Source organism: Narcine bancroftii, chromosome 5 (assembly GCF_036971445.1).
Source record: "Narcine bancroftii isolate sNarBan1 chromosome 5, sNarBan1.hap1, whole genome shotgun sequence".
NCBI classification, from domain to species: Eukaryota; Metazoa; Chordata; class Chondrichthyes; order Torpediniformes; family Narcinidae; genus Narcine; species Narcine bancroftii.
This window is the reverse complement of record NC_091473.1, coordinates 204,999,986-205,017,022: the sequence shown is the minus strand read 5'-3', so window position 1 is coordinate 205,017,022 and position 17,037 is coordinate 204,999,986. Positions and strand designations below refer to the sequence as shown.

The 17,037-nt window shown below is 49.6% G+C and overlaps 1 protein-coding gene and 1 long non-coding RNA gene across 3 annotated transcripts in view; one reads left to right on the top strand and one right to left on the bottom strand.

Moving 5' to 3' along the window:
* LOC138764638 (uncharacterized) overlaps window positions 1–3,496 on the top strand; it is an 8,437-nt gene extending 4,941 nt beyond the window's left edge. Inside the window, exon 3 of the long non-coding RNA XR_011358233.1 lies at window positions 3,101–3,496. This is a non-coding gene — a long non-coding RNA (uncharacterized lncRNA). The remainder of the gene's footprint in view (window positions 1–3,100) is intronic.
* On the bottom strand, window positions 3,147–17,037 carry LOC138764636 (adenylate cyclase type 4). 2 transcript variants are annotated; one of them, XM_069940817.1, is made up of 7 exons: window positions 16,927–17,037; window positions 14,771–14,929; window positions 13,883–14,029; window positions 11,181–11,288; window positions 10,566–10,680; window positions 4,913–5,037; window positions 3,147–4,335 (listed from the first exon to the last, which is right to left on the bottom strand). In XM_069940817.1, exons 1-7 carry the CDS (start codon window positions 16,981–16,983, stop codon window positions 4,183–4,185), a joined length of 864 nt encoding a protein of 287 aa, XP_069796918.1. In that variant the 5' UTR covers window positions 16,984–17,037; the 3' UTR covers window positions 3,147–4,182. The 2 variants fall into 2 exon arrangements, with proteins under 2 accessions (XP_069796918.1, XP_069796919.1); XM_069940818.1 differs by having other exon boundaries at window positions 16,936–17,033.

The following is a 17,037-nucleotide window of genomic DNA, read 5'->3' as shown; positions in this document are numbered from 1 at the left end:
AGTTAAGAATGATAAAGATAACGAAGGATGGAGGTTAAGGTAAAAGGTAGAAAAGGGAATATATGTGAGGATCATTCTCTGAAATGCATGTACTTTAATGCAAGAAGCATAGTGAACAAGGTATATGAGCTTAGAGCATGGATTGGCACGTGGAATCATGATGTTGTGGCAATTAGTGAGACCTGGTTACAGGAGGGACAGGACTGGCAACTAAATATTCCAGAATACAAATGTTTTAGATGTGATAGAACAGGGGGTTAAAAAAAAAGGGGGAGGAGTTGCTCTGCTTGTTAAGGAGGACATTCCTGCCATGAGGTGGCAGGATGGTTTGGAGGGATCGTCCAGTGAGGCTGTTTGGGTGGAATTGAGGGGTGGAGGAGGCATGAGGGCACTAATGGGAGTGTATTAGAGACCACCAAATGGGCCAAGAAAATTGAAAGAACAAATTTGTAAGGAGTTAGCATATATGTGTAATAAACATGTAGTGATCATGGAAATTTTAACTTCCCTCACATTGATTGGGATACCCATACAGTAAGAGGGCTGGATGGGCTAGAGTTTGTCAAATGTGTACAAGATAGTTTTCTTAATCAATAGGTAGAGGAACCGACTCGGGACGGTGTAATACTGGATCTCCTGTTAGGGAACGAGATAGGTCAGGTGTCTGAGGTTAATGTTGGAGAACAAATTGGGTTGAGTGATCACAACTCTATTAGTTTTAGGGTAGTTTTAGGGAAGAGCAAAGTTGAGGTTCTGGATTGGAGAAAAGCAAATTTCGAAAGAAAAAGAATGGATTTGGGGAGTATTGAGTGGGACATGATTTTTTTTCAGGAAAGGATGTAAATGAGAAATGGAGAATATTCAAAGAAGAAATTTTGAGAGTACAAAGTAGATACGTCCCAGTGAGGATCAAAGGAAAGGCTGGAAGTCATAGGGAGCCTTGGTTTTCGAGGAATATTAGAAATTTGGTTAGGAGAAAGAGGGAGGTGTACAAGAGGTATAAACAGCAGGGTGCTGAGAATTTGGAGGACTACAAGGAGTGTAGAAGGAATCTTAAGAAAGAAATTAGAAAGGCCAAAAAGAGGCACGAAGAGGCATTGGCAGGCAGAGTAAAAATAAATCCAAAGGGTTTCTATAGGTACATTAAAAGTAAAAGATTAGTGAGGGATAGAATTGGACCCCTTGTAGATAGGGAGGGTAGGCTGAGTGAGAAGTCAGAGGAAATGGGGGAAATTTTAAATGATTTCTTTTCCTCGGTATTCACTAGGGAAAAAAATATTGTACCAGTTGAAGTAAAGAAAAATAGTGGGGAGGTCATGAATCATACAAGGATAACCGAGGAGGTAGTGATGGCAGTGTTAAAAAAGATAAAGGTGGACAAATCTCCGGGTCCGTCCGGACAAAGTATTCCCAAGGACACTCAGGGAGACTAGTGTACAGATAGTGGGGCCATTAACAGAGATATTTAGGATGTTACTGGTCACGGGGGTAGTGCCAGGGGATTGGAGGGTGGCTCATGTTGTTCCGCTGTTTAAGAAAGGGTCCAAATGTAAGCCTGGAAATTATAGACCTGTGAGTCTGACGTCTGTAGTGGGTAAGATGATGGAAAGTGTTCTGAGGGATGGCATTTACAAATATTTGGAAGAACAGGGATTGATATGTAGTAGTCAGCATGGTTTTGTCAGGGGGAGATCATGCTTAACAAACCTTATAGAGTTTTTCGAGGGGGTTACAAAAAAGATTGATGAAGGGAAGGCTGTAGATGTTGTCTATTTCGACTTTAGTAAAGCTTTTGACAAAGTTCCCCACAGGTTAGGTAAAAAGGTGGAGGCATTAGGTATTAATAAGGAGGTAGTGAAATGGAGTCAGAGAGTAGTGGTAGAAAATTGTTTGTCATATTGGAGGCTGAGTTCCTCAGGGATCGGTCCTGGGTCCACTATTGTTTGTTATATATATTAACGATCTGGAAGAAGGGGTGGTGAATTGGATAAGTAAGTTTGCAGATGATACAAAGATTGCTGGTATTGTGGACAGTGAGGAAGATTACCGTAGCTTAAAAAGATATAGGAAAGCTAGAGGAGTGGACTGAGAAATGGCTGTTGGAATTTAATACGAATTAGTGTGAAGTGTTGCATTTTGGAAAGGCAAATCTAAGTAGGTCATATACATTGAATGGTAGACAATTGAGGAGTGCAGAGCAACAAAGGGATTTAGGAGTTATGGTAAATAGTACCCTCAAAGTTGATACTCAGGTAGATAGAACGCTGAAGAAGGCATTTGGAATGTTGGCCTTCATAAATCGGAGTATTGAATTCAAGAGTTGGGATGTTATGATGAAATTGTACAAAGCATTGGTGAGGCCAAATTTGGAATACTGTGTGCAGTTTTCATCACCAAATTATAGGAAGGATATAAACAAAATAGAGAGAGTGCAGAGAAGGTTCACAAGAATGTTGACAGGATGTCAGGGTTTGAGTTACAGAGAAAGGTTGAGCAGCCTGGGGCTTTTTTCTCTGGAGCATAGAAGATTGAGGGGGGATTTGATGGAGGTGTTCAAGATTTTAAAAGGGACAGAGAGAGTCAACGTGGATAGGCTTTTTCAATTAAGAGTGGGGGATATTCAAACCAGAAGCCATGGTTTGAGATTGAAGGGGGAAAATTATAAGGGGAACACGAGGGGAAATTTCTTCACGCAAAGGGTGGTTGGGATGTGGAATAAGCTTGCGGCGGAGGTGGTTGAAGCAGGAATGTTATTTATATTTAAGGAAAGACTGGATAATTACAGGGAGGGGAGAGGATTAGAGGGGTATGGACCAGATGCTGGTCAGTGGGACTAGGAGGGTGGGGATTTGATCCGGCATGGACTAGTAGGGCCAAACTGGCCTGTTCTGTGCTGTATATGGTTATATGGAGTGGGGATCATTGGGATTGTGGACAGTGGGAGTGAATGGGGAAGGGTGGGATCTATTGAGAAAAAAGTATACAGGAAGATGGTCCAGGTGCAAGTCAATGGGATGAGGCAGAATAATATTTTGGCACAAATATGTGGTTGATGAATTTATTCCCTGATGATGGGTGGTGCTCTGGATCCTCCCAACAGGCTGTTCTGGAAAAGTTTCAACAATAAGCAGGATGTAGCCACAATAGCAAATAAACGGAACAATTTTATTGCTCTAAAACAGATGATGCCTGCTTGGATATGTTGGGAAAGTAAATTAACATGTGGGAAAGGTTTTCCATAGCAGGGTAGATCTCAGATACTTTGCAATGAGTCTGGCATACATCATAAGACAAAAAGTGAGTTTCCCTCCGCACCGTCCCATCACACACTCACAGGGACACAGAATGAAGCTCCCTCCGCACCACCCTGTCACACACACCCGGGGACAGACTCAGAGTGAAACTCCCTCCGCACCGTCCTATCACACACTCACAGGGACAGGGTCAGACACAGAGTGAAGCTCCCTCCGCACCATCCTATCACACACTCCTGGGGACAGACACAGAATGAAGCTCCCTCCGCACCGTCCTGTCACACAGACCCAGGGTCAGACACAGAGTGAAGCTCCCTCCGCACCATCCTGACACACACTCCCGGGGACAGATACAAGCCTCTTTTCCATGGTTTTATTGGTCTGCTGGCGTCAGCAAACATCGGGGATACAAGTAGGGGTAGAGGTAATTAATCCCCGGTGTGAAATGACATCATTTGATGCTGGCGTTCAGTGTTCTTTTTCCTCTGGACCCTGTCCCAGTAAATTCCTAGGACAGGGTGCCAATGGAAAAGGGGCTGCAAAGTAAACCTCCCTCCTCACCATCCCATCATATATTCCTGGGGACAGATACAAAGTGAAGCTCCGTCCACACCATCCCCACAACGGACTAACATAAATTTTTAAACAAAAAAAAATCTAGTGCATGGCCCAATCCAGAAGTCAATTGGAGGAGGGGTAGGGCATGAGAACTCCAAATATCCCAGCTCCCTCTGATTCAGGATGTCCCACACACCCCTTCGAGGCATTCTGGCATCCTGGACGAGGGGGGTCCGTCCCTACTTCCAGGCTCCTGCACTGCTCCAGGCTCCCTCGCCTCTCTATTCCTGAGCTGCTCCTTTCCAACACCCCCAATTGCTCTGGCCTTTGATCTTGGCAAGGAAGTGGGGGGGAGAAATCTCCCCACCCCTCAGTCGAGCAAGTTTCCCTGGGAGGAGGCTCGGGCCAGGTCAGTGGCGACGAAGTAGGTGCGGAGATCCCCCTTCCCCTTGACCTTTACAAGTCCGCGGTGCTGGCAAGTATAGCCCAGGCCTCGTAGGACCTCCCCTGTCTCCTCTGTCACCTGTGGAGTGAGGGGTGGGGTTACTAGGTCAGTAACACATAGTTGAACTGTCCACAGAGTGGGCAAGAGGTGAGGTACGAATTATCCAGGGATAGATGTCCCAGGGTCAGACACAGAGTGAAGCTCCCTCCGCACCATCCTGACACACACTCCCGGGGACAGATTCAAGCCTCTTTTCCATGGTTTTATTGGTCTGCTGGCGTCAGCAAACACAGGGATACAAGTAGGGGTAGAGGTAATTAATCCCCGGTGGCGTTTTACATTTATTGTTAGTGCAGATCCTTTGGGATTGTGGTCAGTGGGAGTGAATGGGAAGGGGTGGGGACCATTGGGAATGTGGACAGTGGGAGTGAATTGGAAGGGGTAGGGTCGATTGGAAATGTGGACAGTGAGAGTGAATGGGAAGGGGTGGGGAACATTGGGAATGTGGACAGTGGGAGTGATGGGAAGGGGTGGGGTCCATTGGGAATGTGGACAGTAGGAGTGAATGGGAAGGGGTGGGGTCCATTTGGATTGTGTTTAGTGGGAGTGTAGAGTTCCAACACTTGTCACCGAACGTGCCTGAAATAGTCCCCACCTGTATTTTGCCGAGGACACCTGTGGTGTCCATTCTGCTTGCCACGTTAACGCTGTTGCCCCAGATGTCATACTGGGGTTTCTGGGCACCAATCACCCCGGCAACTACAGGGCCATGATTTATGCCTGGCAGGAAGCAGAAGAATGTACATTAGCGCGGATGGACCCAAGAGGAGTGCAGTTCAGCCCAATTTGTTTCCATCCCAAGCCCTCTCCCAGAGCTTGTCCCAGTTCCCTGTGTCCATGCCCTCTGTACTCCATCCAAATATCTTTTAACCATTTTAATTCCTCTCCCCACTTTTCTTCTACATTTTCCTCTAGCGGCTCATCCCACAAGCCCACCATCTTATGTGTGAAGAACCATGAGGGTTGTAGATGGAGTATATACAAGAACTTAGTTACAGGGAAAGGTTAAACAGGCCAGGACTTTACTGTCTGGTGAGTGAGAGAGATTTGATGGAAGTATACAAAATTATGAGGGGTGTAGACCAAGTAAATTCCAGCAGGAATTTTCCACCAAGTTGGGTGAGACAAGAACTAGAGGATATGGGTCAACAGAGAGTGGTGAGAGCCCGTAACAAGCTGTCAGTTCAGTGGTGAATGTCGGCTCAATTTTGATATTTTAAAGTTTGGATGGGAGGGGTGGGGAGGTCAATGGTCCGGGTGCAGGCCATTGAGATGGGGTAATGTAATAGTTTGGCATAGACTGGATGGGCCAAAGGGCCTGTTTCTGTGCTGTCGCGTTCTGTGGTTTTAAAGTGACCCTCAGATCTCCTTTGAATCTCCCCCCCCTCCCCCCACCAACTGCGGCCTCTAGTTTTAGACTTGCTGACCCCCGGGGTGGGGGGGGGGGGGGGGGGAGATTGTGACCGTCCCCTTTAACCACACCTCTCTTGATTTTATAAACCTCTCTCAGGTTTCCCTCTCAGCCTCCAATGTTTCAAGGAGAAACATCCCAGCCTGCCAGCACTTCTGTGTCGACCCCAGCATCTGCAGACTTTCTTGTTTAACCGTGCCTTGTGCTCAGATTTAGACATGGAACATTCCAACGCAGTCCAGTCCCTTCGGCCCACTATGTTGTGCCAACCTATAGAAGCCGACTCAACAATCTAACCCCTTCACTCCCTCACACCTATAACCCTCTATTTTTCATGCATCCATGTGCCTAACTGAATTCTCCTGGCAATGCATTCCAGGCACCCAACACTCTCTGTGTAAAAATAATAACACCCATGACGTCTCCCCTATGGTTTGGAGGAACGTACTGTTTTACAGTGCAGTCTTCAATGACAATAAAGGTATTGTATTTTAACCCCTAAACTTTCCTCCCCTCACCTTTACATATGTCTTCTAGTATATGCTACTGTTGCGCTGGGAAAAATGTGCAGTCTGTCCACCCTTTCAATGCCTATTGTAATTTTGTAGACCTCTATCACCTCTCATCCTTCTTCAATCCAAAGAGAAAAGCCCTCGCTCTGTTAACTTCCCTCATAAGACACATTCTCCTATCCAGGCAACATCCTGGTAAATCTCTGCACCCTCTCCATAGCGTCTACATCCTTCCTGTAATGAAGCAACCAGAACTAAACGCAATACTCCAAGTGGGATCAAAGCAGAATTTTATAGAGCTGCAACGTTACCTTGTGGCACTTGAACTCAATCGTCTACTAATGATGGCTCTTGAACTCAGTCCCCCTACTAATGATGACCATACACCTTCTAAACTAACCTATCAACCTGCAGGTTAATGAAGATGAGTGCATTGTATTGCAAAGAGGTTATTGTAGTATTCTTTTTTTTTGGCTTGGCTTCGCGGACGAAGATTTATGGAGGAGTAATGTCCACGTCAGCTGCAAGCTCGTTTGTGGCTGACAAGTCCAATGCGGGACAGGCAGACACGGTTGCAGCGGTTGCAAGGGAAAATTGGTTAGTTGGGGTTGGGTGTTGGGTTTTTACTCCTTTGTCTTTTGACAGTGAGGTGGGCTCTGCAGTCTTCTTCAAAGGAGGTTGCTGCCCGCCGATCTGTGAGGCGCCAAGATGCACGGTTTGAGGCGCAATCAGCCCACTGGCGGTGGTCAACGTGGCAGGCACCAAGAGCTTTCTTCAGACAGTCCTCGTACCTCTTCTTTGGTGCACCTCTGTCTCGGTGGCCAGTGGAGAGCTCGCCATATAACACGATCTTGGGAAGGCGATGGTCCTCCATTCTGGAGATGTGACCTACTCAGCGCAGTTTGATCTTCAGCAGTGTGGATTCAATGCTGTCGGCTTCTGCCATCTCGAGTACTTCGATGTTGGAGATGAAGTCACTCCAATGAATGTTGAGGATGAAGTGGAGACAACGCTGGTGGAAGTGTTCTAGGAGCCATAGGTGATGCTGGTAAAGGACCCATGATTCGGAGCCGAACAGGAGTGTGGGTATGACAACAGCTCTGTATACGCTAATCTTTGTGAGGTTTTTCAGTTGGTTGTTTTTCCAGACTCTTTTGTGTAGTCTTCCAAAGGCGCTATTTGCCTTGGCGAGTCTGTTGTCTATCTCGTTGTCGATCCTTGCATCCGATCAAATGGTGCAGCCGAGATAGGTAAACTGGTTGACCGTTTTGAGTTTTGTGTGCCCAATGGAGATGTGGGAGTCATGGTGGAGAGCTGCTCCAGCTCCCTCAACAGCCCTTAAGGCTAGAGCTGGATGAGGTCCTCACCCGGGAAGAGACATATAAGGCAACTGAACAACTGAAAAGTGGCAAAGCAGCAGGTATGGATGGAATCCCCCCAGAGGTCTGGAAGGCTGGCGGCAAAACTCTGCATGCCAAACTGTATAAGTTTTTCAAGCTCCGCTGGGACCAAGGAAAGCTGCCTCAGGACCTTCGTGATGCAATCATCATCACCCTGTACAAAAACAAAGGCGAGAAATCAGACTGCTCAAACTACAGGGGAATCACGCTGCTCTCCTTTGCAAGCAAAATCTTCGCTAGGATTCTCCTAAATAGAATAATACCTAGTGTCGCCAAAAATGTTCTCCCAGAATCACAGTGTGGCTTTCGCGCAAACAGAGGAACTACTGACATGGTCTTTGCCCTCAGACAGCTCCAAGGAAAGTGCAGAGAACAAAACAAAGGACTCTACATCACCTTTGTTGACCTCACCAAAGCCTTCGGGAAGGCTGTGAGTAGGAAAGGGCTTTGGCAAATACTAGAGCGCCTCGGATGCCCCCCCCCAAAGTTCCTCAACATGGTTATCCAACTGCACGAAAACCAACAAGGTCGGGTCTGAACCCTTCTCCATTAACAATGGCGTGAAGCAAGGCTGCGTTCTCGCGCCAACCCTCTTTTCAATCTTCTTCAGCATGATGCTGAAACAAGCCATGAAAGACCTCAACAATGAAGACGCTGTTTACATCCGGTACCGCACGGATGGCAGTCTCTTCAATCTGAGGCGCCTGCAAGCTCACACCAAGACACAAGAGCAACTTGTCCGTGAACTACTCTTTGCAGATGATGCCGCTTTAGTTGCCCATTCAGAGCCAGCTCTTCAGCACTTGACGTCCTGTTTTGCAGAAACTGCCAAAATGTTTGGCCTGGAAGTCAGCCTGAAGAAAACTGAGGTCCTCCATTAAAAAACTGTTGTAGTATACATATGCAGTTTTAGTCATCTAACTGCAGGGCAGATGTCAATAAGATAGGAACAATGCCCAAAATGGTCTCTCTGTCATACCTGATGTCTCTAAACCCCTCCCTCAGCAGTGACTGGTCAAACTCCAACCATCCATCTTTTAGAAGGGAGGGTCCTTTGTGAGGTTGATTCCAGAGATGTGAGAGGGAGAGTTGGGCAGGGGAAGTTTTGGGGTGGTGGGGGTTTGGAATGAGGAAAGACCGAGTCTCTTGGCCCATATCGTTGACCGTTCTTTTTCCCCAGCTCGACCTGCAGAGCTTCTCCCAAGGCAGCGATAAGATTGAAAGTATCAGAATGAGAATGTATCATCGTGAACAAGTCAAAAAATTCGATGTTTTGCGGCAGGATGGCAGAGAAGATTTACAAGGATGTGCACAAGGATAGAGGTGTACAAGATGATTAGGCAGTGTGGATGGCCAGAGAAGCTGAAGTGCTAACACCAGGGTGCATAGTTGTAAGGTGTTTGGGAGTAAGTACAAGGTGGGGGGGTTTAAGAGGTAAGTTTTATATATATATAGAGGATGGTGGGCGCATGGAATGCGCTGCCAGCAACAGTGGTGGAGGCAGGTACAACGGGATCTTTTAAGAGTCTATTAGATGGCTACATGGAACTGAGAAAAATGGAGTGTTGTGCAGTAAGGAAATTCAAGAAGGTTTGTACCACACTAGATTCATCTGCTCTATGATGTAACATTGCAATACAGATTCGGCCCTTCAACCAGCAAAGGTTGTACCGACCGATATAAACCAACTCCACAACAATCTAACCCTTCCCTCCCTCACTCCCATAACCCTCTATTTCTCATGTATCCATGTGGCTGTCCAAGAGTCTTTTGAAGACAAACTGAATGTCGGGTAATGCTAAGCAGGATCGGACTTTATCCTCTGGAACAGTGGTTTTCAAACTCTTTCTTCCCACTCACAGTCCACCTTAAGTAATCCCTATGCCATAGGTGCTCTGTGATTAGTTAGGGATTGCTTAAGGTGGCCTGTGAGTGGAAAGAAAAAGTTTGAAAACCACTGTTTTAATTGTACTTCATTGGCTCATTATGTGCATGGTTTCATAACTCTGAAGGACAATGACAATTTTTCTCAAGTAAAATATTTCAGTAACAATTGGGTGTAGAGCAGTGTTCCTCAATCTTCCCACTCACATACCACCTTAAGCAATCCCTTACTAATCACAGAGCACTGATGGCTTAGGGATTACTTAATTACATAGGATAGATGTGACGGAGGTGTTCAAATTTACAAAATAAAAGCAAGCAGGTTTTTCCCACTGAGGATGGGGGAGACATGAACTAGAGGACATGGGTTAAGGATGAAAAGTGAGATGTTTAAAGTCAACATGGGCCAGGAGGTGGGGTGAGACTCCTTCACATGGTGAGAGGGTGGAAGAGGCTGAAATGGTGAATGGAGGTTCGATTTTGACATTTGAGAAATTAGGATGGGTACATAGATGGGAAGGGATGGAGGGCTATGGACTGGGTGCAGATCAATGGGACAGGGTGGAATAACAGTTTGGCACGAACTAGATGGGCCTTTTTTTGTGCTCTAGCACTCTGCTGCTGATGTTGTATGGCCTGCTGAGTTTTTTTTTCCAGCACACACGAGGTGGAAATTCTTCAAATTTAATTTGGTATCTAATTTAGAGCCTCTTTCCCCCTCTTACTTCCTCCTTCCCAGAAAGGGTACGTGCAGGGAGAAGAGGCACACAGCTTGGGGGATAAGCGATGGAAATGGGTTACACCTGCCCCAACCCCGCCACCTCCGTTCCTATCAGAAGATAACCCAGGGAATAAGCCTTCAGGCCTAGATGGAACTATGTCACAGGTGATTTTCCTCCTTGCCCTATTACACTCACACACTGGCACCCTCTCCTCCCCACCCCCCACCCCCCCACCGCAAAGTGGGTCCAGAATTTGAGAGGAAAGGGGACAGGGAAGCTTCTTCCTTGGTGGTGGGATGCAGGACATGTGGGGTCTCACCGATCCGCAGCTTGAAGTCATTGAAAGAATGCTTGTTGATGAAATCGAGCTTTGCCATGAGGGCCAGAGCAAACTCCACCATCACTCCAATGTGGCCACAGTTCCGGTCGGTATCCTGGAGTGGGAGGAGCAGAGTGGGAGAGGGAAGGGAGAGAAGGGGAAAAGGAAGGGAAAGAGCAGAGAAGTGGAGAGAAGGAAGGGAGGGGCAGGGAGGGGGGGCGGAGAGAGAAGGGCAGATAGGAAAAGATAGGGAGGGGGAAAGAGGAGGGTGAAGCCAGCAACTTAGCAGCAGTGGTACCATTCATGTACGTTCGAGAATCCTCTCCCCACATCTTCACCCTCTTTCTAGCACCCCAGGTGCTGTCACGTTCTGTCTCTATCTCCTGTCTTTCTCTCCCATTCTTCCTTTCTCGCCATCCATTCTCATTCCCTCTCCCTTTCTCCCCCATCTGCATTCTATCCGCCCTGCCTTTCCCTCTCCTTCTCACTAATCTTCACTTTCCTCTCCTTTCCCCTTTCCCTCCCCTCCACTCCCCTTTCCCCATCCCTCTCCCCCTGACTGTCCTTTAACCACCCCCTGCCCCCCCCCCCAGGAAGGCCCTTCAGCTCTGTTACCTGCGAGCCCTCCTGGCAGAGGGGAGCGTTGAGGCCAGAAGCGGCCATGTAGGTGCTGCCAATGGTTTTGATCTTTTCCACACCACTGAATTTGGGCTTCGAGAGCAGCTGTAGGGAGAGATCTGTCAGACAGGTTCTCAGTCTGGAGCTCCTGGCATTCATGTTGGGAGCCCAGGCATGGGGTTGGTGAGGAGGGGGGGGGGGAGGGGCAACGGCGGGTGGAACCAAGTGTGTATGTGTGTGTGGTTTGTCTGTGTATGGGTCTGGTTTGTCTGTGTGAGTGTGGTTTGTCTATGTGTGTGTGTCTCCGTGTACCTGTGTGTGTTAGCGTGTTGCGTCTATGTCTCGTGTGTGATGTTGCATGAGTGTGCGCGTGCATGTAATTTACACCCTCTTCCTGTGACTGGGTGGGATCCCACACTCCCCCATTGTCCGCAATTCCCTCTCATGTCCCAGAGACCCCGTGCAGGTTGGTGTGTAAACCATCTCCATGATTTAACCCCTCAATGTGTGGATGAGAGAGCAGAATTGGTGAGGGTGGTGAGTGAGAGGGGGGAAATGACGGGAACATGGGGGATTGAAATGGGCAGTCAACCTGGACTGGTCGGGAATAAGGGCCGCTTCCCCAGTTGGATCGCTCCCCACACGTTGTCCAGCATGGAAACAGACCCTTCGGGGGGATTGGGGGGGGGGGTGGGGGAGGTGAGAGAGGGAAAAGTAAGATCCTTTGGTATGACATAAGAAATTTTGACAAAAGTAATAGAAGTGGAATTTTCCATTGGAAACAGCTGTATTTTTTAAGCGATCTGATGGTTATTGGAGCAAAACAATCAAAATATCAAATCCAGTTCGTGAGGATTGCACCAGCTGTAGTGGAGGCAAGGAGATGTATCGCTGTTGCATGGAAGTCTGACTCCCCCTCTCATTACTGGAATATAGAAATGCAAAGCTGTGCCCCACCCTGGAAAAGATAACTCATAATCTTAGAAAGAAATATGACGTGTTTGTTAAAAAATGGCAACCTTATTTGAATCATGGTGGCTTAAGGATATAATTAACTTCCCCAAAAAGATTTAAATAATATAGTTAGGTTAATAGCATTGAATTCCTGAAGATATGGACTAATTAACGAAGGCAGCTCAAACACCCCTTTTTGTTTGGATGATTTTTTTTGTTAGGAGTTGGGAAGGGAGGACGGAGTGAGATTTGGGAATCATGCGAGTCTCTGTAATTTTAAAATACTATTTATATGATGTATGTAAAGATATTGTATATGAGTCTTGGAAAAATTAACATAAAATATTTTTAAAAAGAAACAGGCCCTTCGGCCTATCCAATCTTCTCAGTTCCTCCCCTGTCCACAACACCATTTGCCCTCACCCTGCCCCTCCGCTCCTTGCCCCATCTGAATGCCCCTCAACAGGGTTACCCCTGTCCGATATTCCCCCTGTACATCTCCTTCCCCTCCCCTCAAATCTCCACCCTCTCAGCTGTCGTTTCCCCTGACCCTGGGATCAGGTGGAGAAAGATTCCAACCTTCTCTCCCTCCCCCCCCACCCCATTCACACCCCTCATGATCTCCCATTGGGTTTCCACTTGCCCTCCACTCCCGACAGTGGGAGAACAAGCCCCACACTTCCATCATCCGGGCTCCCCTGGTGTCCCTCTGACCCAAGGGATATCACTGGGAGTTTCTGCGACCCCAAGTGACCTCTCCCTGACCCAGGGGGCACACTGGGGAGTCACCTCCAGGATCCTGTCAGATCTCTCCCTGGCCCAGGGGACATCCAAGGAACATCCTGGGGAGTCTCCATCCCCTCTCAACCTCTCCCTATGACTAAAGATCCTCCAACCCACAGGACAACCCAAGAAGTCTGTCTTCCCAATACAATAGGCCACCAACTCCCTACGACAATCCCAGGAACTGGAGGGGCTCAGGTTATAAGGAGAGGCTGGGACGTTTCTCCCTAGAGTGTCAGGTGGGTCCTGAGAGTATAAAATCAAGAGGGGCTTGGTAAGGGGGATGGTCACAGTTTTTTCCCACCAGGGTCGGGGAGTCTAAAATCACAGGGCACATGTTTAAGCTGTTGGGGGTGGATTAAAGGGGACTCGAGAGGGGAGAGGTCACCTTCTTCACATAGAGGATGGTGGGTATGTGGAACAAGCTCCTGGAGGAAGGGGAGAGGGGTTAGGTGGGGCAGGAAGTTACAGCTGTTCAAAGACATTTGGACAGAGACACTGATGGAGGGTTGGGGAAGGTTTAGAGGGACATGGGCAAGAGGGACTGGCTTGGTGGAGGACCTGGGCAGGCAGAGAGAAGAGGGGCCGAAGAGCCTCTTTGCACACCAGAAAGGGGGAGGGGTGGGGGACCCTTCATCCCTCAACCACTGCTCCATGTGACTTCCCTCAGGCATCAGGGGTTGGAATAGCACCTGGGAGGGGGAGGGGGAGGTGGTTGAAAGGGTCAGCTGAGGGAAAATGAGTGGAGACAGACTTAGGTTTGGAAATCCATGTCCTGCAGGACATCCAGAGAACTCCCTCCTGGACTCCCTCTGTTCTGTGGTGGGGGCAGGTGGGTGGAGATCTTTCCAACACCATCCGTGAGAGCAAAATCAAAGAGCTGGAGGAAGGGATCCCGTGGGCGTGCAGGGGTTTTGGTCAACGAGTCTGGGTTCAGCTGGGGGTGGGGGAGTTATTCTGACCTCGTCGAAGTCGGCGATGATCTCGTTCAGGAGCCGCAGGCACTCTAGCCCCTCGTGGTTCACATCCGTCTCCGAGTAAAACTCCTTGAACTCCGGGATGGAGGCGAAGAGGATGCAGACACATTCGTAAGACTGGTGGTAGAGGTCCTGGAGGGAGAGGGGTGGGGGAAGAGTCAGAGATGCGGGGGGGGGGGGGGGGGTGGGAAGGGGCGGGATAGAGAGTAGAAAGAGCAAGAGAGGAGAGAGGGGGAGAGGGAGATAAGAGTGAAATAGGACGGGGAGAAACGGGAGAGGAGAGGGGGGAGAGGATGATCCCAACACAATGCAGGGCCCACTGCCCCTTCCCCCCTACAAATGCAGCTCCTGTGCACACTCCACCTTCCCCCAACCCCACAAACACCTCCACGTTGATTCCTCCTCCCACCTTCTTCCCTCCCTGTCCCCTCCAGTTCCCTGCCCTCTTCACCCTCACCACTCCTCTGACATCATCATTCTCCCCTTCCACCCCTCCCCCACCCCTGCCTCTCTCCACTCTTCCCCTCACTTCTTTCCACTCCTACCCTTTCCCTGTTTCTTTCTGCTTCCTATCTCTCCCCATCTTCCTTCCTCAACTCTCCTCCTCTAATCTTCCATCCCCTCCTCTCTCTCCTATCCCTTCCTCCCCCATGCTCCCCCTCTCCACCACTCTCTCTCCCTCCCGTTCTCTTGCTATCCCTTATCCCCTTTACTATATCTCCCTCCTGTTCTCTCTCCTTGTTCTCTCTTCCTGCATTCTCTCCTGTTTTTCATTCTCTCTCTCTCACTCCATCCTGTTCTGTTTCTCTCTCTCCCCCCCCCTTTCTGCCCCTCACTCCCTCCACCTATCTCCCCCTCTCCTCATGCCCACACCTCATTCCTGTGGTCCTGCCGCATGAACTGCACAGCCACGTGTGTAGGCAGCACATTCTCCAGCAACACCCAGTTCAAGTTCTCCATCGTCTCGGCCTGCTCCCGTTCCTGCTGAAACTTCCTCTTCCACAGAAAGTCCAGCCGGCAGCAGTACTCGTTCTAGAGATGGGGGTGGGGGAAGGGGAGAGAGAGAGGGAGGAAGGAAGTTGGCGAGAGAGGAGGGAAAGAGAGATGGTGAGATAGCGAGGAAGAGAGGAGAGAGAGAGGGGTGGGGTGAGAAAGAACAGAGAAGATTAGGGAGGAAGGGAGAGTAGGCAGAAAGAGGGTCAGGAGAGGGGGAGGAGGAGAGAGGGATGGGGAAAGGGGGAGCGAGAGGAGGGAGATAGGGATGAGAAGAGGCATGAGTTACAGATGGTGAGGGTGAGAGGGAGGGGGAAGGGAGGGAGACAGCGCAAGGAGGGAAGAGAGGAAAGAGAGATGGTAAGTGAAGGGGAGAGGAGAGGGGAAAGAGGGGAGATGGGGATGAGAATGAGAGGAAGATGGAGAGGAAGGGCTTAGAGAGTGGGGAGAGATACAAAGGGGAAGGGAGTGGAAAGAAGAGAAGGGAGAAAGACGGGGAGCGAGGTGAGGGGGAGAACAAGGAGATACAGACAGATGGAGTGGGGTGAGAGGGAGAAAGGAGGGTACAGAGGAGGAGGGAAGGGGGTGATAGGTGAGTGAGAAGAACAGAGAGTGAGAGAGAAGGGGAGGCAGTGAGGGAACAGATGAGGTAGAGGGAAGGGGAGAGGGGTGGGAGGATAGAGAGATGGGGAGGGAAAGAGGATGAGATTGAGAGCACGGCAAGGGAGGGGGAAGAGAGTGAGTGGGAAGAGAGTGAGTGGGGAGTTGAAAAGGAGGGAGGAAGGAGAGAGGGGACAGATGCAGGAGTGGAAGAGAGGGGTAGATGTGAGATGTGTACAGGGGATGTGGGAGAGGGAGGGAAGAAGGGGAGAGTAAGGAGAGGGAAAGAGAGAGCATTGAGAGAGGGGTGAGAGATGGGGAGAGTTGGGAGATAGGGAGGGGAGAGTGTAGACAAGGGGGTGGGGAGAGAGAGCAGCAACAGGGGGAGAGGTAGGGAGAAAATAGGGAAGGAGAGATGGCAAGGAGAGAGGGTAGGGGATAGGGGAGAGTGCAGATGAGAGAGGGTAGAGATGGAGGGAGTGGAGAGATAGGGAGGGAGGGAGTAGAGAAAGGGGTGGGGAGAGAGGGGAAAAGAGTGAGGGTGATGAACGTGGGAGTGGAGAGAGGGAGGTGGAAGGGGAGAGAATGTGGGTGAATGGGATGGAGAGGGACAGGGAGAGTGGGGGAAATAGAGAGCGGGGAGGGAGGGGGCAAAGGAGAGAGGTGGGAGTGGGGAGCAAAAGGGGGAAGGGAGAGGGAGAGTGAGGGTGGGAGATTGGGGAAGGAGGGTAGGGAGAGTGAGATAGAGAGAGCGAAAGTGTGAGAAAGTAGAGGGAGAGTGAGGGGGTGAGGAAGGGAGAAAGAGAGATAGGGAGGGGGCAGTGAAAGAGGATGAGGGAAGAGAAGGAAAAGGAAGAGTTGGGGTAGTGAGGAGGAGGGGAGAGTGAGGGCGGAGATGGAAGGAAGAAGAGAGGGAGGAGATGGGGAGGGGGAGAGAGAGAGAGAGGGGAGGGAGATATAGGGAGGGGAGAGTAGGAAAGGGGAGAGAGATGGTGTAGAGCAAGAGGGTGGGATAGGCCGAGAAAGAGGGGGAGGAGAGTCAAGGGTAGAGGGAGAGAGTGGAAAGGGAGAAAGATGGGGGAGAGGGGGAGAAGGAAAAGAAGGGAATGATTGTGGAGAGAGAGAGGTAGGGATGTTCGGGAGGGATTGAGGGAGAGAGCACATGGCAGGGGGAAACAGATGGTGGGGATGGTGAGAAATGAGAGGAAGATGGATTAAGGCATTGGCTTCAATGCTCCCCATGGCCCTTCCTCACCCTCTCACCTCACCACCCCTACCTCTGCTTCACACCCACCACCCCCTCACTACATCTTCCCCTCTCCCCATCCCCTTCCTCAATGCACCTCCCTCCACCCCTACCACTCCCTCGCATACTCTTACTCAAGGCCCCTAACTCGCCCTCCTGACCCAGTTTCCCTCCCACCCACCCCATTTACCTGCCTCACCAGGACGAGGAGAGTGAAGAAAAAAAGGAAGAGAGAGAAGCTTCCCATCACCTGGGGTTCCTTCAGCACATCCGGTCCCTGCCCACTGCAAGGGAGACACAG